Raw genomic sequence first — 22,811 nt, 5'->3', positions numbered from 1 at the left:
ATCATGAGGAACGCAAGACTTTTCTCCGCGTAACTTGATGCCATCTTTTACCTTCACCTGACTGAGTCTCAGTTTAACGTTTCATCCCAAGACAGCGCAATATTCCCGCAGTTCAACGCTCAGATATCAGATTAGATTTTGTGCTCAGGTTTCTGTGCCACAACTTCAAAATATATTGTATTAACAGAAAAGGCATTTCGATAGTAATAAGATTTTTGGAATCACGGGGAAGGTGCAAGGTGGATTCTCAATGATATACGGAGCTACGATAAATATCTGGGTAAACTCAAGATGCTTTTATGTGAAGTGGCCGATTGATCAGAATGAAGCATGATACATTAGGGAAGGGCTTGAGAGGTGAATCGTTGAATTATTTCCACTGGCCAATGAATCAAGAGACAAACTACACATTAGTACTCACACCACAAAGAGGGAGGAGAGAATGTTTCTAATGTGTCATTACGTTGTGAGAATGTATCACCATTTATAACTATTTAAGTGACAGAGGAAAATAGATGGAACTTTACAAAAATGCCCACACTGTTGGCATTGCGCTCAGACCCATACAGATATTTTTTGACATCCATCCATCCATTAAGTACGCACCCTAAATACAAAAACTAAAGAGCATCAGGAATAAATGAGGAATATGGAACAGAAGAAGTGCTTTAAAATATGCTGGGAGTGCCATTGGTGAGATAGGTTGAAATAGCTTCTTTAAGTGTTGAAATACTGATTGTATAATAAATTACACATTGTGCAAAATGAGCCTAGATAATAGCAAGTTATTAACATGGTTGTAATGAAAAGAGCTTGTGAGACCTTTTAAAATGAACCTATTACAATAGAAGTTGGCATGGTTTCAACATTTTGCTGCTTCTGTTTCCAGGCAAGGATCTTTGCAATGACATTCCCTGTGACAGATAGCATATTAAAAAAAAACCCTCTTAAGTTCCCCACCATCAGACTTGTAATCCTTTCTTGAAGATGAGATCAATGACAAATTTCAGCCTTCCCACTAGCATGCTAGTTCAGTCTTCAGCTGAAGGATCTATGGTCGGGGTGAGTGGAGAGTGGGGACCCAACAGAAGGCAATCACAACATCCCCGCAATACCCATCAAGTTCTTGGTCAATTGAGCGGCAGTGCCCTCCTGAAGCCCTGCTTCAGGGATAAGGACAACCCGTAAATGGCACCTCAGACCACTGGAGAACTCTACCACCATCCCATTGGTACTCTACCACCAACTCTCCCACCATCCCATTGGTACTCTACCACCAACTCTCCCACCATCCCATTGGAACAATGATTAACAAATGCCATTCTCCCCTCTAAATTCAACATCCAGTAGCACAGCTAGAAGTGCCATTGTCTCACAGCTCCAGTGCCCCAGGTTCAACCCCAGTGCTGTCTCTGTGGAGTTCGCACGCCCTGATGGGTTTCTCCCAGTTGTTGCAGTTTTCTCCCGCTTCCCAAAAAAATGTGCAAGTTGGTAGGTTAATGGCCACTTTACATTGCCCCTGGCAGGTGGGTGATTGGCAGAATGTGTGGGGTGGGGGTGGGGGGGGGGGGGGTGTTGGTGGGGGAGGGGTGTGGGGGGGGGGGAGGGAGATGGTGGAGAGGGGTTGAGAAGAAAGTGGAGGGAATAAAATGGGATTAGTGTAAATGTTTTATCTCTGTATTAAATTACTTCTCTGCTTGCTTTGTTGTCACCTTCTCCTAGCTAACAATGATCTATTCTACATTTTCCTTAATCCCATCACCTTTGATGTCTAATTTTCACACCTTACACTTCCTTATCTCGGTGTCTCCCTCTCCCTCCGGACTCTCAGTCTGAAGAAGGATCTCGACCCAAAACGCCACCTATTCCTTCTCTCCAGAGATGCTGGCTGTCCCGCTGAGTAACTCCAGCAGCTTGTGTCTATCTTTGGTGTAAATGTGTGTTTGATGGTCACAGCAGACTCACTCAGATTACACTCACCCATCTCCAATGAAGGGTCTACCTTATCCATGAACTCCTGAGACAAGTCTCCACGCTCAGCCCTAACTTGTCAAGAGACTTCCAGGAATAAGAATATTCTAAAGATGTTCTCAGGGTCTCTCTGAAAAGATATAACACCCACAAAAAAGTGCCCAGGGATTCCCAAACGTTACAAACTGAGGGGTCTACTGTGGGAAGCTTCCCAAAACAATGTGAAGGTGAGCACCCAGCCTCCACCTGCCTCTCATGCGGCCACCTGCCTCCTCCATCAAGCAACTCCTCTCCCATCTGTGGACGAGTCTGCAGGTCCAACATCAGCCGCCTCAGTTTCCACACAACTGCAGAGGAAGCAAAGAGGAACGAACCCAGGAAGGCATCTTGGGCGGCATGGACAGGTTGGGCCGAAGGGCCTCTTTCCGTGGCTCATCCTGGAGCCAGTGGGATTGCTTAAGTAGAGGAAGAGGATTTGTGTTCTGTTGAAGGGGTGGGTGTGTGGTGCGGATACACGGATAGATCTGTGAGTGAGTGAGTGAGAGTGTGTGTGAGTGAGTGTGTGAGTGTGTGTGTGTGAGTGTGAGTGTGTGAGTGAGTGAGAGTGTGATTGAGTGTGTGTGTGTGTGTGTGTGAGTGAGTGAGAGTGTGATTGAGTGTGTGTGTGAGTGTGTGTGTGTGTGTGTGAGTGTGTGAGTGAGTGTGTGTGTGTGTGTGTGTGTGTGTGTGTGAGTGAGTGTGTGTGAGTGAGTGTGTGTGTGTGTGTCTGTGTGAGTGTGTGTGAGTGTGTGTGTGTGTGTGTGTGTGTGTGTGAGTGGGTGTGCGTGAGTGTGTGTCTGTGTGATTGAGTGAGTGAGTGTGTGTGAGTGAGTGGGTGTGTGTGAGTGTGTGAGTGTGTGTGAGTGAGTGTCGGTGTGTGTGTGTGAGTGAGAGTGAGAGTGTGATTGAGTGTGTGTGTGAGTGTGTGTGAGTGTGTGTGAGTGTGGGTGTGAGTGTGTGTGTGTGTGTGAGTGTGTGTGTGTGTCTGTGTGAGTGTGTGTGTGAGTGTGTGTGAGTGTGTGTGAGTGAGTGTGTGTGAGTGAGTGTGTGTGAGTGAGTGTGTGAGTTCTGGTGCAGACGTCGCTACCTGTTGGAGCGCACTCGCTGTGTAACTCGCTGAGTATAGCTGCTGTGTCGACAGTGGGTGGGTGTGTGAGTGTGATGCCGATGTAGCTGTGGCCAGCAGCGACACAAAGAGACGGGAGGAGGAGAGGAGTCGGAGTGACGGGCTGCTCCCGAGCGGAGCCAGGGAAGCGGAGAGATGGACAGCCCCGGGTAACCCCTGGTTTCAAGATAAGAAGTTGGTGGAGAAATATTTACACGCAGATGATGAGAGTGTGTGGTTGTGAGCCAGCACCTCAAGGCTGAGACTGACTGCCGCGGCGGCAGAGAGCTGGGGAAGTTGTTTGTCAGTAACAGTGTGGGTCGCCGACAGCCGCTGGAACTGGTGTAGAGGGTGCTACAGCAAGTGTGGAGCCCACGGAACTCGCTCAGCCCCACGATGATGGTACCAGGAGTGTCCTTACTCTTGGCTCTGGTCGGTGAGTACAACACTGGGGCAAACTAGCGCTGGGGCAAACTAGCACTGGGGCAAACTAGCACCGGGGCAAACTAGCACTGGGGCAAACTAGCACTGGGGCAAACTAACACTGGGGCAAACTAGCACTGGGGCAAACTAACACTGGGGCAAGGCGGCACTGGGGCAAGGCGGCACTGGGCAAACTAGCGCTGGGGCAAACTAACACTGGGGCAAACTAGCACCGGGGCAAACTAGCACTGGGGCAAGGCGGCACTGGGCAAACTAACACTGGGGCAAACTAGCACTGGGGCAAACTAGCACTGGGGCAAACTAGCACTGGGGCAAGGCGGCACTGGGCAAACTAACACTGGGGCAAACTAGCACTGAGGCAAACTAGCACTGGGGCAAACTAGCACTGGGGCAAACTAGCACTGGGGCAAGGCGGCACTGGGCAAACTAGCACTGGGGCAAACTAACACTGGGGCAAACTAGCACTGGGGCAAACTAGCACTGGGGCAAGGCGGCACTGGGCAAACTAACACTGGGGCAAACTAGCACTGAGGCAAACTAGCACTGGGGCAAACTAGCACTGAGGCAAACTAGCACTGGGGAAAACTAGCACTGGGGCAAACTAGCACTGGGGCAAACTAGCACTGGGGCAAACTAGCACTTGGGCAAACTAACACTGGGGCAAGGCGGCACTGGGCAAACTAGCACTGGGGCAAACTAGCACTGGGGCAAACTAGCACTGGGGCAAACTAGCACTGGGACAAACTAGCACTGGGGCAAACTGGCACTGGGACAAACTGGCACTGGGGCAAACTGGCACTGGGGCAAACTAACACTGGGGCAAACTAGCACTGGGGCAAACTAGCACTGGGGCAAACTAGCACTGGGGCAAACTAGCACTGGGGCAAACTGGCACTGGGGCAAACTGGCACTGGGACAAACTGGCACTGGGGCAAACTGGCACTGGGGCAAACTGGCACTGGGGCAAACTGGCACTGGGGCAAACTGGCACTGGGGCAAACTGGCACTGGGGCAAACTGGCACTGGGGCAAACTGGCACTGGGGCAAACTGGCACTGGGGCAAACTGGCACTGGGGCAAACTGGCACTGGGGCAAACTGGCACTGGGACAAACTAGCACTGGGGCAAACTAGCACTGGGGCAAACTAGCACTGGGGCAAACTAGCACTGGGGCAAACTAGCACTGGGACAAACTAGCACTGGGGCAAACTAGCACTGGGGCAAACTAACACTGGGGCAAACTAGCACTGGGGCAAACTAGCACTGGGGCAAACTAGCAATGGGGCAAGGCGGCACTGGAACAATACCGCTCTTTCACGCAGGGCTGAGCTCCACCACGACGGTCATGGGTCTAACTCACATTCTGTTCGCCAGAACAACTACAACACACAAGAACGTCAAATCCAGTTCCAGTCCCCATTCACCCGAGTCTCTTTTATTTGTAGAAGCGCGAGGCTTTTTGTTTGTGGTACTTTTCTCTTTCCCGCTGTGTTGGTGCACAGACCATCAGGAGAACACAGCTGAGATCCGAGCTGCAGGACCAGGAAACTAACTAACGAGATTTTAATATCTCAGCAATTTCTAGAGATTAGACCTGGGCAGACACAATAGTGTGGATACATCCATTTGTAAAGTGACTTTAACGCCGCCAATATCCGTCCTAGGACCCTTCACGGGACCAGCAATTATAAGGCGGGTGGCCACACATAGAAGCAGAAATAATGTGTGGAGGCATCTCTGGATATTTTAGAATGGGAGAGAGGGGAGGATCCCGGATCTCGGCGGCTGTAACAGACAACATGTCCCCAGAAGTGGGATAAGTAAGAACTATTCTGGACCTTTAATTTTCCCTTTGATTCAGTGTTCAGTAAGTAAAGGATTGAGTATAGTGATATTGAATGTAGTCTGTGGATCAACATACGTACCGCGAACACGAACAGCTCTTTATATCTGAGCAATGTGCAGCAAAGAACTGCGGACGCTGGTATACAGTGTCCTCCGTAATGTTTGGTAAAAAGACCCATCATTTATTTATGAAGAAGGGTCTCGACCCGAAACGTCACCCATTCCTTCTCTCCCGAGATGCTGCCTGACCTGCTGAGTTACTCCAGCATTTTGTGAATAATAATTTATTTATTTGCCTCTGTACTCCACAATTTGAGATTTGTAATAGAAAAAAATCCACATGTGGTTAAAGTGCACATTGTCAGATTTTATTAAAGGGTATTTTAATATATTTTAGTTTCACCATGTAGAAATTACAGCTGTGATTATACATAGTCCCCCCATTTCAGGGCACCACCATGTTTGGGACACATGGCTTCACAGGTGTTTGTAATTGCTCAGGTGTGTTTAAATGCCTCCTTAATGCAGGTATAAGAGAGCTCTCAGCATCTAGTCTTTCCCCCAGCCTTTCCATCACCTTTGGAAACTTTTATTGCTGTTTATCAACATGAGGACCAAAGTTGTGCCAATGAAAGTCAAAGAAGCCACTATGAGACTGAGAAACAATAAAACTGTTAGAGACACCAGCCAAACCTTAGGCTTACCAAAATCAACTGTTTGGAATATCATTAAGAAGAAAGAGAGCACTGGTGAGCTTACTAATCGCAAAGGGACTGGCAGGCCAAGGAAGACCTCCACAGCTGTTGACAGAAGAATTCTCTCTAAACAAAATCCCCCTAAACACCTGTCTGACAGATCAGAAATACTCTTCAGGAGTCAGGTATGGATTTGTCAATGACCACTGTCTGCAGAAGACTTCATGAACAGAAATACAGAGGCTACACTGCAAGATGCAAACCACTGATTAGCCGCAAAAACAGGACGGCCAGGTTACAGTTTGCCAAGAATTACTTAAAAGAGCAACCACTGTTCTGGAAAAAGGTCTTGTTGGCAGATAAGATGAAGATGAACGTATCAGAGTAATGGCAAGAGCAAAGTATGGAGGAGAGAAGGAACTGCCCAAGATCCAAAGCATACCACCTCATCTGTGAAACACAGTGGTGGGGGTGTTATGGCCTGGGCATGTATGGCTGCTGAAGGTACTGGCTCACTTATCTTCATTGATGATACAACTGCTGATGGTAGTAGCATAATGAATTCTGAAGTGTATAGACACGTCCTATCTGCTCAAGTTCAAACAAATGCCTCAAAACCCATTGGCTGATGGTTCATTCTGCAGCAAGACAATGATCCCAAACATACTGCTAAAGCAACAAAGGTGTTTTTCAAAGCTAAAAAATGGTCAATTCTTGAGTGGCCAAGTCAATCACCCGATCTGAACCCAATTGAGCATGCCTTTTATATGCTGAAGAGAAAACGGAAGGGGACGAGCCCCCAAAACAAGCATAAGCTAAAGATGGCTGCAATATAGGCCTGGCAGAGCATCACCAGAGAAGACACCCAGCAACTGGTGATGTTCATGAATCACAGACTTCAAGCAGTCATTGCATGCAAAGGATATGCAACAAATTATTAAACATGACTACTTTCATTTACATGACATTGCTGTGTCCCAAACATTATAGTGCCCTGAAATGGGGGGACTATGTATAAACACTGCTGTAATTTCTACATGGTGAAACCAAAATGTATAAAAATGGCCTTTAATAAAATCTGACAATGTGCACTTTAACCACATGTGATTTTTTCTAATACAAATCTCAAATTGTGGAATACAGTGGCAAATAAATAAATGATGGGTCTTTGTCCCAAAGATAGACGCAAAATGCTGGAGTATCTCAGTGGGTCAGGCAGCATCTCTGGAGAAAAAGGGTTGGGTGGCGTTCGGGTCGGGACCCTTCTTCAGACAGTTCTATCTACCCAGTAGTGCCTGTATATGACTCGTAATGTGTCAACTGCTCAGAGATGTTATCTGTACCACAGTACCTGCATGCACATTAATATCTGCACAACACCTGTGTCATGCACCTTCATAATTAAGTCTGTATTATACCCTCGGCACCTGCATCCGACAAACCTGCATGTCTTTGGGATGTGGCAGGAAAGTGGAGCCTGTTTCTGTTGTTGTACAACTCTACCTATATACTAAAACTCTTTGTTTGTTCATTTGTTCCTGAACTATAGCTAAAACGGTACACAAGTGCGCAACAATTTTAGGCCTTGTCCTTTAGTGCTAATGGAAGAAGTTTCATTGAAATCTGTGTTATATTTTTAAAGTTATTCACATTTTAAAGTTAAAATCTATCTCCTAGGGAGGGAGGGGGTGGGAGTGGGAGGGAGGATAAGGGGGGTGGAGGGCAGGGGTGGGGAGGGGGGGGGGGGGGGGGGAGGAGAGGGTGCTGCACCAATGCAGGAGAGGTTTGGGCCCAATGGTCTATAATTCTATAAAAAGCTGCAAATGAAGTCTTACAGCTCCCAAGGGGATAACCTCTGGAGTTTTTTCCTTTAAATGAGTCTGCTGTTGATGTTGGGAAAAGCCCTGCCTGAAAATGTTTGACACTGTAACATTTTAATCATGGCTTACTTTGAATCTTTAGCACAACATGGCCCTTGGCACTTCAGGCTAATTGGGCATGTGACCTATTGCTTGGTGAAAGAGGTAGGTTTTAAGAATAGCCACATTGTAAGAGAAAGCAGAGAACCTCAGAGGTGATCTCCTTGGTAGCTTTACTTTATACTTTAGAGATACAGCGTGGAACAGGCCCTTCGGCCCACCGAGTCTGTGTTGACCAGTTCACTACACTAGCTCCTTCCTACACACTAGGGACAATTTGCAGAAGTCACTTAATCTACCAAGCTGGTCATCTTTGGGATGTGGGAGGAATCCGGAGCACCCGGAGAAACCCCACGTGATCACAGGGAGAACATGCCAACTCCGTAAAGACAGCACCACCAGTCAGGATCGAACCCGAGTGCCTGGCTGTGAGGCAGCAACTCTACTGCTGCACCTCCGTGCCGACTATCTGAACAGTGCATGTGTCGGAACGAACTGCAGATGCTGGTTCACAGTGAAGATAGACACAAAAAGCTGGAGTAACTCAACGGGTCAGGCAGCAGCAAAGATGCCACCTGACCCATTGAGTTACTCCAACTTTTGGTGTCTGTCTGAACAGTGCAGTCAGTTAAGTGCGATCTGTAATATGTTACTATCCCAGTAATACCATTTGTGTAATATCACCTGGACCATACAGGTACTCCCCAGGTTACGATGGTTCAACTTGCGATAGTTCGACTTTGCGATGGTGCAAACGACCCAAAGCGAGCCACCGCTCGCTTACAGCCACGTGATCGCGTGTTTTCAATGCACTTCGACTTACAATACTTTCGGTTTCCGATGGGTTTTTCGGAACGGAACCCGATCGGAAGCTGAGGAGTACCTGTAATTCCAAAGCTACAATGCCACCTGTACATCTGTGGGGACATATGTGGGACACGTGTGTACTGCCTGGGTGAGTGAGGTCTGCTCTATGATGTTATGGGGTTGTACGCAAAACAAAGCATTTCACTGTACCTAGGTGCACATGGTGATAACGTATCATTGATTCATTGAATCTGCCCATTAATATTGGTTGTATAGCAACGGGTACCCATCATTTATACAACACCACTTAGCTATTACTGCAAACTGGCCGGCGAAATGCAAATGTTACCGAGACGCCGATAGACCCAAATAATAATGAGACTTCTGGAAGGTTTGGGAAAATGTAATTCTCTACTGTTACAGAATAATAGAATGAGCAGCTGAGATTCATGATTGGCCATTGATAAGCTGGCAGGTGATTCATTCCAGTCTCAGCACCTGGCAGCAGAGTGCAAGGGTCGAGATTCACAGACTTGCCATTGGGAAGTTGCAAAGAGTTAAGCTCTAACCTTGTCTCTCAGCATGGGTCAAGCAGCGGACAGAAGCTTTCATTAGCTTAGAGATACAGGCCCTTTCGGCCTACTAGGTCCGCGCCGACCAGCGATTCCCGCACATTAACACTATCCTACACCCACTAGGAACAATTCTTTACATTTCCCAAGCCAATTAACCTACATACCTGTATGTCTTTGGAGTGTGGGAGGAAACCGAAGATCTCGGAGAAAACCCATGCAGGTCACGGGGAGAACGTACAAACTCCGTACAGACAGCACCACAAGTCGGGATCGAACCCGGGTCTCTGGCGCTGCATTCGCTGTAAGGCGGCAACTCTACCGCTGCGCCACCGTGCCGTTAGTGTGGCCACGTTACCTGTCATTTTTAACATGGGGATAAAAAGCAGGGAAACGGGCAATTAATACTTTGCTGCACACCAACAACTATGTATGGCTATGTGGTTTATTATAAAAAGCCTTTCCAGGCTCAGAAATGAATCGGCATTGGGATTATTTGTAGGAAAAAGTACAATATTCGTTAGCATGGTGGGCTCCCCTGAGTTTACCCAGCCCTCCAAACCCCACCTCCCCAAGTTCCCCCAGCCCCCCACCCCCATCCTCCCTTCCCCCCACCCTCCTCCCGCCACCCCTTATCGTAGCCTTCCACCTACTCTCCCTCATCCTGCCCCTTCTCCCAGCTTCCTACCCCCACGCTCTCCTCCCACAACCCCTTCTCCCATCCCCTCCCTTCCTCCCCACCCATTCTCCCAGCCTCCTCCCCTCACCCCTTCTCCCAGCCCTCCACCTACTCCCCCTCCCACCGCCCTTATCCCAGCCCCTACCCCCACACTCCCTTCCCACCACCCTTCTCCCATCCTTCTACCCCCTCCCTTCCTCCCCACCCATTCTCCCAGCCCTCTCCCCCCCACCCTCCCCTTCTCCCAGCCTCCTCCCCCTCACCCCTTCCCTCAGCCCTCCACTTACTCCCCCTCCCACCGCCCTTATCCCAGCCCCCTACCCTCACACTCCCTTCCCACCACCTTTCTCCCATCCCTCCACCCCCTCCCTTCCTCCCCACCCATTCTCCCTGCCCCCTCCCCCCTCCCTCCCCCCTCCCCACCACCCCTTCTCCCAGCTACTCCCCCTCCCACCGCTGCATTCTTCCACCCTCCCTTATAATGGACGACACATTGCTCTTCATCAGCTTTTATATCAAATCAGCCTTTCCATCAACCGAGGGTCCGACAGAGAACAAATTTGTTCAAAACCCTGTGGTTAGTCAGCAGCCATTGGGTTCTGTGCTGGTTTTGTGGCTTCATCTCTGCTCCTGAAATGTATTTTGAGAGTATGCCAGCATGATTTAGTTCTGGGTGCTGCTTGATTACGACTGTAATGTACGACACCCACTGGTGGAGTGTTACTGTAGCCCAGCTGAACCCCTCAATCAGACTCCACCTTGTACTGTACTCCCAGTAGTCCGTTATTACATATAAAAACCACCTGGACCCCTTCAATTCAATTTCAGCCTGTTACCGATTCCCAAGGCTCCATTATTCTACTTACGACCCACTTGAAATCCTTGATTAGATTTCTTCCTGTTTCCCAGGTTTCCATTACTCCCAATAATTGTGTTTAGTCTTTGGTTGGAACTTTAATTTTTGGATTGTAAGATTGCACATGTTTACCACAGGTCCCTTCAAATAAATTCCCCTCATGTTTTCTGGCCAATATTTATCGTTCATTTGCCCTGAGAAGAGGACGTGGACCTTCCTTTTGAAGTCCTGCAGTGCAGTTCCTTACAGTTACAGCATAATATTTTGGGGGGTCAGGAGTTTAGAGTGAAAGAATAACATGGACAGGCAGCACCTGAGGATAGGATCAAACCTGGGTCCCTGGCACTGTGAGGCAGCGGCATTATTGGTTGTGCTACTGTGCTCCCCTCAGAGTAAGAGATACTATAACATTATTACTTCACAGGACTTGGTAAAAATTTGAAGTAATAATGTTATATTACTCCTTACTCTAAGGGTAGCATAACGGCACAGTTAACAGTGCTGCTGCTGCCTCACAGTGCCAGAGACCCAGGTTCGATCCTAACCTCAAGTGCTGTCAGTGTGGAGTTTGCACGTTCTCCTTGTGATCAGTAGGTTTTCTCTGATCGCTCCAGTTTCCTCTCATTCCCATAGAGGGGTCAGGGTGGTAGGCTAATTGACTGCTGAAGATTGTGCAGGTGAGTTGGGGCTGGGGGCAGTTGATGGGGACATAGAGAGAATAAAAAACTGAGATTAATGTATGGTTAGTGTAAATGGATGCTTGATGATTGGCACGGACTCGATGGGCTGAAGGGCTTGTATCTGCACTCGACTGCTGTATGGCATGTCATTCTAATGATAGAAAAGTCAGGGAGGCAATAGTTGTCAACAGTTGGTACACGTCTAGAGTCTACATCCCTGAGCCAAACTCTGCCCCAGGCCTCGTTTGAATGCAACGAGTGTGAATCAATGGCCGTTGCAGTCGGTTGCTGATTGAGATGGGATTGAAATAGGGTGACTCTAACACAGGGATGGCCATCAAACTGGGAGGGGGAACACCAACCACTGTGAGCTGTGGAGCTTGCTGGGGTGAATCATCTACCAGGCGACCTGTTTTCTTTGCACCCTACACTCCTGTGTGCCTTACCTCGCTGGATGTTGATAATAGTTGAGAGAAGGCAGTGGACTACCTGGAATCTTAATAAATGAAGTAAGGAACAACCTGAGCAAATAGATTGAAGGACTGGGGTATAAAGAGGAAAGAGTGAATTGGTAGGAAATTAAAAATCAAAAGACGAATAAAGACAAGGAAAGCAAGACTGGAATTTGAGACAGAACAGGAGAAGGGATTTTTTCTCAAAAAATACACTTTTAAAATAAAAAAATATACACAAGACAAAAACTGTGGAAAACCCTCATAGATTGTCAGTATTCATGTATTCAATAATGTTGTGTAGAAAGGAACTGCTGGTTAATACCGGAGATAGACACAAAGTGCTGGAGTAACTCAGTGGGTCAGGCAGCATCTCTGGAGCAAAAGGCTAATACTTAGTAGTGGTCACACCTCTCTTTTAAACAAAATACCTTTGCCACCTACTCTGGGGTGATATACCTTCCCTTGTTTGAGGGGTGTGACCACTGCACCCTCGCCTCAAAGTCCAGCAGAGCAAGGACCCTAGATTGTGGTCTTCATCTGCAGACCCTTGGCATTGACTGCACCAAGCTTCAGCGAGCCCCTCAGTAGATACTCCTGCAGTCTGCAATGGGCCAGGCGGCAACATTCCCTGCCAGTCATTTAGCTGTGTGGAGTCTAACAAGTTTCACATTAAGGTTGAAATATCTAAGAATGATTCTCACCCAGAACTACAACTCAAAAGTTCCAATTGTTTCTCCTCTGGTTTAGAGAGGATGATTGTCATTAAATTATTACATTACAGTTACGTACCATGTTGTTATAAAGGTATTAAAATGTTTCATTATACAAATTAATTATATGCAGTTCCAGCAAATTCTTAAAGTTATTGGGGAGGTGAAAGGTGGGCTTCTGCATGTGTGACGGTGTAAATTGATATTAATATACATCCCCCATCGTAGTTCCAAAAATAAACTTTTAGAATAAAAAATACACACAAGACAAAAACAGTGAAAAACTGATTAGCAGGTTCCTCATGATTCACAACATATATTTCAATTCCCTGAACCTGTTGGTCAATTTAAACATTAATAACAGCATGGGTCATTTTTTGCTGGCTCCCAAATTGCTATTTTTGATCAATATCCATTTTGCAATAACTAATATGGAGCGTATAATCTGCAATCTATAACAATATTAATGTAATGTTCAATTTATAACATAGTAAGCATCATGTAATTTAAACAACGCAAGCTAATATTTAAATGCACGCCGTACAATCTACTAATGAAATTCAATCCAATGTATAATGTCCATTCTTAATCAGTGCACAATAAATAATATTAAAGATTCAGTTTATTAGGCAATGCTTTTTAAATTCATTTATGTGACTACCATATATTGCTAATTTGGAATTGCTCTAGGACTGAGTGGCTTCCTGAGCCAATTCAGAGGGTAGCTAAATATCAGCTAATCAGTCTAATGTTGGAGTTTGGGTCAGGAGGAGTAAGATGTGTGTCTTATTTCCTAAAGCACATCACTAAAGCAATGCAGTACTTTCATAGCGACCATTATATTACTGGCCCTAGCTTTTTAATTCCAAAATGTATTTAATTAACTGAATTTTAATTCACCAGTTCCTTTGGGATTTGATTTTTTTGCAGTGGATCATCAGTCTGCATATATTAGTTGAGACCCAGTAACATACCACTAAACCTTCTGAAATACAGTCTCCACTGTTTAATACCCAGTGTGTGCAAATTAATAACACAGTATGGAATAGAAGATATATGGAAGTATACAATATATTAAACAGATAATATTCAATGCACACTACAAAAATTAACTCACAATGTACAAAAAATATAATATGCAAACTGTATTAATAGCAGAACATATTAAGATGACAGGAACACACAATAATTTATTGCAAAAGTCAACGTTCTGTCATTTGCAAACTCTGTGTGCATTTTACTGCCAGATCCTTAAGGCTTGTTGGCCAAGGCAGTCTTGCAAACAGTGAGGCCAGTTCATTGGCTATATTTAAGAGGCAGTTAGATGTGGCCCTTGTGGCTAAAGGGATCAGGGGGTATGGAGAGAAGGCAGATACGGGATACTGAGTTGGATGATCAGCCATGATCATATTGAATGGCGGTGCAGGCTCGAAGGGCCGAATGGCCTACTCCTGCACCTATTTTCTATGTTTCTATGTTTCTATCACTGTAATTGGGTAAAGTGAATGGACCAGGGCAAACTGTTTTCTCAGCTTTACCATCAGCTCCTTAAAAAAAGATCTTTAAGAATCCTTTACAAAAAAATAGAAATGAAACAAACATTTAACATTGTTACAGACTTTCACTCGATGTTATATCAATTGAAATACATTCAACTTTTAAAATTTAAAGCAAAGACAAATAATTAAAAATAAAGTGGCATGCACTATCACTTTGCTCACTCACTTCAGCCCTCTGAAATGGATGGGCTCAGGGATCCAGTATTGTGTCCAGTCTGGTGCAGGGTCCAAGTGCAGTCCCCCAGCATGAACCCTGTGTGAAACTGCTGGCATTTATCAGCAGTAATTTGGGCCAGTGTACAGTACACTGTGTAACTTGCAATATTTAATCAGCAATATCTGCACAATATAACATGAAATATACACTGGTCTGCTTAAAGTGACTATAATGTAACAGCTCATAATGTTCATAATGCTCATAATTTCTAACAAGCAATATGTAACATATTGTTTCCATGAACTTGCTTCAGATGCTTTCTAGATGTGTCTTCAATGGCCATTGTGTACCACAGAGCACTGGGTGGTAGAATCAACACCATTGCCCTGCTCATATATCGAATCTTCATCCTCTTGTTATGGTGTTATAATCTGCCTTTCAGGCCATTATTAGAGGTGAGTTTCCTATTCAAGGATAATCTAACCTGCATGGCCAACTAAATCACATAATGAAGAGCAAAGCAGCCCATTTAAGAGAATTTCACCTTGCTGTGTTACCATACAATCCTCTTTTTTGCAAAAAGAAAGTTGAGCGAAACTGACTGCCGATATAAAGGAAGGACATTATTTGTTTAAAAACGGCTATCTTAAATGCTGGATGTGGGACTGTGAGTCTTTGTACTGCTACCTTGGTGGACAAATGGTAAAATTATCCATTGACACAGAAAAAATGTGGGTACAAGGTATGCCAGTGAAACTCAAGCCAAGTGTCATGGCAGATTCTACCTGTGTGATATGAGTGCCATTGATGTGGTGGTGGAAACGTAGAAACATAGACATAGAAAATAGGTGCAGGAGTAGGCCATTCGGCCCTTCGAGCCTGCACCGCCATTCAATATGATCATGGCTGATCATCCAACTCAGTATCCCGTACCTGCCTTCTCTCCATACCCCCTGATCCCTTTAGCCACAAGGGCCACATCTAACTCCCTCTTAAATATAGCCAATGAACTGGCCTCAACTACCTTCTGTGGCAGAGAATTCCACAGATTCACCACTCTCTGTGTGAAAAAAAACGTTCTCATCTCGGTCCTAAAAGACTTCCCCCTTATCCTTAAACTGTGACCCCTTGTTCTGGACTTCCCCAACAGCGGGAACAATCTTCCTGCATCTAGCCTGTCCAACCCCTTAAGAATTTTGTAAGTTTCTATAAGATCCCCCCTCAATCTTCTAAATTCCAGCGAGTACAAGCCGAGTCTATCCAGTCTTTCTTCATATGAAAGTCCTGCCATCCCAGGAATCAATCTGGTGAACCTTCTCTGTACTCCCTCTATGGCAAGAATGTCTTTCCTCAGATTAGGAGACCAAAACAGTACACAATAGACCAAAACTGTACGAAATAGAGAGAGGAAGTGTGTTGCTGTGTTGGGCCATGCCGTGAACGGTATTCTGTGGGGCCCAGTGCTTGAGCCTCTTATATTTAATAGTGGCAAGATATAATAGTCTATATTTAATAACTATATTAAGATTTAATAACTATATTTAATAGTCACAAGATGAAATGCAATAACAAGACAAAACACAGAGAAAGTAACAAAACGGTAAAACTGAGCATGTAGTTGAAAATGAGGAGTTTGGCAATTCACACAAATGCCCAGGTATTGACATCCTCAATTTTGATAAAGTGAAATGCAATTTTTTTTTTTGCAACAGCATTATGTAAATAGAGCTAGCTTGGGGAGACTCATAATAATAATAATAATAAGCATTTATTTTATATAGCGCCTTACCAGAAGCTCAAAGCGCTTTACAAAAACAGTCATAACATAAAAACAAACAGACAAACTATCCTAACGGAGAAGCGGCGAACAAACAGCGCCAGCGTCCTCTCACGTCAGGGTCCGGTAGTAGACAACAAAAAGCACAGGACACACAGATACAATTTTAACACAAACAGCCATCACAGTGATTGCTCCAGGCACACCCTCACTGTGATGGAAGGCAAAGAAAAGTCATTATCTCCTCCTCATTCTTCTCCCTTGGTGCCACGAGGCGATCGAGGCTCCCAACTTTTGAAGCCCCCACCAGGCGATGGAAAGTCCCAGGGCCGAGCCGAGCAATGAATTTGTCTGAAAAGCACTAGGACTATATAAAACGTTTTTTTTCTATCATATTCTTAAAAATCCCACCATTTGGGGAATATCATTGATGAGGCATCACTACAATGTAATACCCTACGATGGTTTTTTTCCTGTCACCTTGTTATTCTCAATATTAATTAATTATATGAAAACGATATAATTAATCAATATTAATTGATATTGGAATGGCATGAAAACAAGTTAGACAGGAAAATTATAGATGGTAATGAATTTTGAATGTTTGTGTGAAGCATAAGATAAAGAATCGGCCGTTAAACATGGTTCTTGATTTTTATTTTTATTGGCATTGAAATCAATAACAAGCAGCTGACCCAGTATCTCCATTGTCTGAACAGAATCACTCCCAGTGTTTGGCCATGTGGAGTACAAGAACATCAACTGGGCTCAGCTTCCAGCAAGCTGATTAAAGTGCTCTCACTTACTGTTTCTCTGAAGCCAATAATCCTGTTTCCATTTGAATTTCAATGCATTAATTGAATTTTTATCCACAACTACTAAGTTAATGCATTCCAGATCACAACAATATGTTGCCTCAAATTTGTTTCCTCATTACTCTTTTGGTTCACTCAGTCTTCCTCTTTCCGAATACACATTCCAGCTTCTCCAGTCTGTTCAGGCAACTGAAATGTCTCATCCTTGGAATTATTTTTGGTAAATCTCTCCTGTTCCCTCTTATAACCATTGCAACTTTCCTCGATGTTGCTCAGAACTGGATACCAAATTCTATTTGTGGTTGAACTAACAGTTTATTAAGATTCATCATGAAGCCCAGGAACCTGTATCATTGTCAACCTGCTCTGTCACTTTAATGAAAAATGCACATGTATCCCCCCTAATATCAACATTAGAAATCTCTATGCTTTCTTCCCATTTAAAATTGTGCTGCTTCTTTATATCCCTCTACTGTTCTTCTTTATAAATTTTAACACTTCACATTTCCTCCCACATCCCAAAGGTTTTTTTTATAAATATACTAGACCAAGTGGACCCATTGGGCCCAAACCTATCCTGCATTGGTGCAGCACCCTCTCCTCCCCCCTCCTCCCTTCTCTCCCCCACTCCCACCCACTCACCCCACCTCCCCCCACCTTCCCTCCCTCGCCCGCCCCCTCCTCATCCCCCCTCCCTCCTCCCTCCTCCCCTCCCCCTCCCTCCCCCCTTCCCCACCCCCCCCACTCCATCCCCCACAACCCCCCTCAGCCTCCCTCCTCCCCTCTCTCTCCCCCCTCCCTCCATCCCCCCTAGGAGATAGATCTCAACTTTAAAATGTGAATAACTTAAAAAATATAACACCAATTTCAATGAAACTTCTTCCACTAGCACCAAAGGGACGACGGTGAGTAAGGTGGGTCAAAATTGTTGCGCTATCGTGTACCGTTTTGTCTGTAGTTCAGGAACAAACAAACAAACAAACAAGAGTTTTAGTATATAGATAGATATAGATATAGATAGTTAATTGGCCTCTGTAAATTGCCCCTAGTGTACAAGGAGAGGATAAGAACGTGGGATAACATAGAACTAGTGTGAATGGGTGATCGATGGTCAGTGTAGACTCAGTGGGCTGAAGGGCCAGTTTCCATGCTGTAACTCTCAACTAAAATATTTCTCAGTATTAAATTTCATCCGCCACCATCCAGCCTGAAGTCTTTTGCTCTACCTCACAGTTCATTAAAAAATCACAGAGGCTTTGTGCAACGTGGAAATTTGGAAATTCTGCCCTTAACCCACTCACAAATCGTTAATGTGTATGAAGAAAATCAGTGGTTTTGGTACAAATTCCTGGGGAACTCTGGACAGGGTCTTTCACCAATAATCATTTTTTTCTTGCTCTGGTCCAGTTTTCTGTGTGTTGTTTTTTTTAAACAAAAAAGTCCGAGAAGAAAATTAATGAAGATATCTAAAGTTATGAGAGGCTGAGAAAAATTGCACGGGTGTGTCGACTTTCTTTCGCAGTGTGGCCGTTAATTAAGAAAGATGATTGTACTGAAAGGCTAAATACTGGGAACCCGGAAAGTGGGAATACATTTTTTTGTTTTTGGATGCCGCAGACATAATGAGCTGCAATTAAATGATCCCAGCAAAGAGTTGGTGGCTTTCAGGGGGTGGAGGGAAGATAGGAAACCCTGTGATAGATAGATCAAATTAAAAAACTGGGGCATGTTATTCCAAATGCATTTTCCCAGCATAAAGTGAGACCCTATATCTTTTCATCTCAATCGCTAATTTTCAATAAATTAACCCTATCCAATTGTGCATAAATAAATCCAGAATAAATCGATTGCAATCAGGTACAAATTAATCCCAAGCACCAATCTTTAACACATGCATCCAATTCACAGACTTGGTGAACAAATTCTTCCTGGTAGCAGCGATGAATGTAATAATGTAAGTTGACATTCATGAATTAATTAATCCCAATTGTCTCCCCTGAATAAATTAATCCTACTTAACAATTGTGAATAAATCATCCCGCATTATAAATTCCAAATCAGAACTTGTAAATGTGACTCTAAAGATGGTTTGAGGAAATTTCCCATCGCTTCTTGATTTCCAAGCTTTCTAAAACTCGCCGCGCTCTTTCCAGTTTATCTGGATACAGGTTTCAAGATCGAATTGCCCTTTGTGGCACAGCTGATTGTTAGTAACGGTTGTGGAGGGGCTTGTCACACAGGCCGTGACTAAATGGTGTTTGTGACTTTAGAGTGGAGCTGGAGTCTGTTGCCAGGGTAAAAGGTTATGTTGTCGATTGAAGGCTCTGTGATTAAATGTGCTTTCCATGGTGCAACACATTTTCCTACAGCCGTGATCACTCCTGCTGGAAAATGAACGATGCCATTTAACTCTGCGGCTGTGACACTTGTAAGCTAAGTAAACACATGTCGCTCATCCAGGTGAGTGCAGACTGAAGAACACACACAGACACAGCACGGAAACATATCTACGTTGAAATAAGCTTACACGAAGGCAAAGTTACACAAATCTGATAAGAGGATTAGGTCGCCTTTCAGATACAGCCAGGAGCGCTTATGCAAACGCAAATAAACGTACCCACAAGCTTAGACACAGAGGAGGCACCAAAGGGCGCACACTCCCCTTGCATGATGAAGGGGCAGCGTTTTGTTTGCATTGTTCTCGGTTAATTGGTGTAGCCGTTTTCTCCTGCAGATCACGTCCTGGTAGATGATGTCACCCCACCAGACAGCTGCCTGTCAGTGGCCATGCAGTGCTCTCTGGACCCCAGCTGCAACGCAAGGATCCACACGCTGAAGAAGTGCAATGCAGCGGGCTCCCTGCAGCCTGCAGCCAGCAATATCTGCATGGCTACCGCCCTCGCACTGCAGTCCCACCAGCTCTTCAGGTGCAAGTGCAAAAGGGGAATGAAGAAAGAGAAGCACTGCCTGCAGATATTCTGGATCATACACCAGAACCACGACCCAGGTACACAGGATGACCTCTGTAGATAGATAGATAGATAGATAGATAAATGCTTCCTGTAATGTCCAACAGGGACTCTAAGGAATTACATATCAAGATGGAAAAGAGAGAGTAAGGGCGGAAATATAATGATTATAGTTGGTAAGATGCAAAAGTGAAGAGAGGGGAAGTGAATACTGCTTCTTTGGTTTGCACAGTGGTTTGGACAAGAACCAATGGAGATACTTTAGCATTGGGAGATACAGCTTGGAAACAGGCTCTTCTGCCCACTGAATCCACACCGACCAGTGATCACAATTTACAATTTTTACAGAAGCCAATTGACCTGACAAACCTGTAGGTCTTTGGAGTGAGAGAGGAAACCGGAGCTTCCGGAGAAAACCTACGCGGTCAAAGGGAGAACGTACAAACTCAATACAGACAGCACACGTAGGCAGGAAAATAGTCTTTCACCAGTAGACATGTAGCGTTGACTGTTCATCTCCCCAGAGGTCCTGACGACCTGCTGAATGTCCCCACATTCTCAGGCTTAATTACCGTCTAAGGTTGTTGTCATGACCCAGAGATGAAATCACCCCATATTCTGACAGCTCTTGTGACCCTGAACAAAACCTTTGGATCAGTTCTCAGCCACTGTGCCAGCAAACAATGGAACTGTGCAGCCTACAGAATAAAAATTGCTAGACTGTAATGTCACATAGTGCATCACTCTCTGGCTTATCTGAACAGACACATTATAAATGATGATGTGTCTTGTTCTGAGAGAGGAGACAGATCCTGATGGTGCAGACAGGGTCAAGTGGGGAGGAAGATTTTTTTTCTCCTGGAAGGATCTGTGACCGCAGGCGGCTCAGAACGATAAACAAGGAGAAGCTCATTGAAGACTGGGATGAGATGATTTTTACAATCTCAGAAAGTTGTGAGTTTTTGAACTCTTCTTCAAAGAGTGGTAACAAAAAAAGTATTTGAGTGCAGCAGAGGTGGATGATGAGCAAGAGGCTTAAAAATCTTCTTGCTTGGGCACGAATGTGGAGTCGAGGTTAAAATCAGATCAGCAGCGATTTAACTGAATGCAAAAGCAAGCCTGGGAGGCCAGTGCCCTTTGTTCTCAGAGACTGGCACTGGAGCAGATTAAATGTGTAGGAAGGAACTGTATTTTCTTATTCACACTGAAGATAGACATAAAGTGCTGGAGTAATTCAGTGGGTCAGGCGGCACCTCTGGAGAAATGAAATAGGTGACATTTCAGGGTCGGAACCCGGATTGCTTACGGTACAAGAAACTGAATGTAAATCGAGTTTCACTGTACCTTAATTGGTACACGTGACAATAAAATACCTTTGAACCTTTGAATGCACAACTTCTGTTTGAGTGAACACTGAGGCGTTGAGTAAGATGCTGTATCTTCCCTTTCCTGTAGGTTACAATGATTTTGGCACGTCGCCCTACGAGTATTCAGTGTCTGCCCCTTCATGGGATTTGGACTTTGGCAGACTTGCTTCGCTGGTTTCAGGTACCTCAACTTGTAACATGCATTATAGTATTCAGTAGTGAACCTGTGTAACTATTGAGGTGGGGGAGACAAAATAGATTTCCAGAAATAAATATTTTGCTTTAGTTTATTAGTTTATTATTATCACGTCTACCGAGGTACAGTGAAAAACTTTTTTGTCGTGTGCTCTCCAGTTAGCGGAAAGACTATGCATGATTACAATCAAGTCCTCCACAGTGTACAGATGCAGGACAAAGGGAATAATGTTTAATGCAAGATAAAGTCCAGTAAAGTCCAATTCAAGGATCTCCAATGAGGTAGATGAGGACCAAAGAGGACAGCTCCCTAGTTGGTGATAGAATGGTTCAGTTGCCTGTTCACAAATTTGAGGAAGGATATTCTTGCTATTGAGGGCGTGCAGCGTAGGTTCACTAGGTTAATTCCCGGAATGGCGGGACTGTTGTATGTTGAAAGACTGGAGCGACTAGGCTTGTATACACTGGAATTTAGAAGGATGAGAGGGGATCTTATCGAAACATATAAGATTATTAAGGGGTTGGACACATTAGAGCATGTTCCCAATGTTGGGGGAGTCCAGAACCAGAGGCCACAGTTTAAGAATAAGGGGTAGGCCATTTAGAACGGAGATGAGGAAAAACTTTTTCAGTCAGAGAGTTGTAAATCTGTGGAATTCTCTGCCTCAGAAGGCAGTGGAGGCCAATTCTCTGAATGCATTCAAAAGAGAGCTAGATAGAGCTCTTAAGGATAATGGAGTCAGGGGGTATGGGGAGAAGGCAGGAACGGGGTACTGATTGAGAATGATCAGCCATGATCACATTGAATGGTGGTGCTGGCTCGAAGGGCCGAATGGTCTACTCCTGCACCTATTGTCTATTGTCTATAACAGCTGAGAAAAAACTGTTCCTGAATCTGGAGGTATGCATTTTCACACTTCTGTACCTCTTGCCTGAAGGAAAGTATCTGCAGCCTGATGCAGAATATAACAATTTTTAAATGGCCGATGTCGACATCTTTTATATGTCAATAACCTGCAGGCAGTTCTTGCTTGACCAACAAATTGTGGAGTTATAATAGGCTGTAAACTGAATAATGCTGTGTCATAAAATTGATATTATACAATAATTGATAACACAACACTTATAATGTCCTTCACTATTGATTTCTTTTTATGGATTGTCAACCCTTAATTAGACTCCAGACTGCAATTCAT

The 22,811-nt window shown here is 44.8% G+C and overlaps 1 protein-coding gene across 2 annotated transcripts in view; it reads left to right on the top strand.

Annotated features, from left to right (window-relative positions):
* Positions 1-3,205: 3,205 nt before the first annotated feature.
* Positions 3,206-22,811, top strand: part of LOC144599936 (GDNF family receptor alpha-4-like) — a 32,919-nt gene continuing 13,313 nt past the window's right edge. Inside the window, exons 1-3 of one of the 2 annotated variants that reach the window (XM_078411202.1) lie at positions 3,206-3,551; positions 19,819-20,091; positions 21,509-21,601. In XM_078411202.1, coding sequence (XP_078267328.1) covers positions 3,512-3,551; positions 19,819-20,091; positions 21,509-21,601 — 406 coding nt within the window. In that variant the 5' untranslated portion in view covers positions 3,206-3,511. Of the gene's footprint in view, positions 3,552-19,456; positions 19,545-19,818; positions 20,092-21,508; positions 21,602-22,811 lie in introns of those variants that run through there. The other variant, XM_078411203.1, reaches the window with a different exon arrangement.

The sequence above is a fragment of the Rhinoraja longicauda genome, chromosome 14, assembly GCF_053455715.1.
Source record: "Rhinoraja longicauda isolate Sanriku21f chromosome 14, sRhiLon1.1, whole genome shotgun sequence".
NCBI classification, from domain to species: Eukaryota; Metazoa; Chordata; class Chondrichthyes; order Rajiformes; family Arhynchobatidae; genus Rhinoraja; species Rhinoraja longicauda.
Note: the sequence above shows the minus strand (reverse complement) of the source record. Positions and strands in the feature narration are given on the sequence as shown.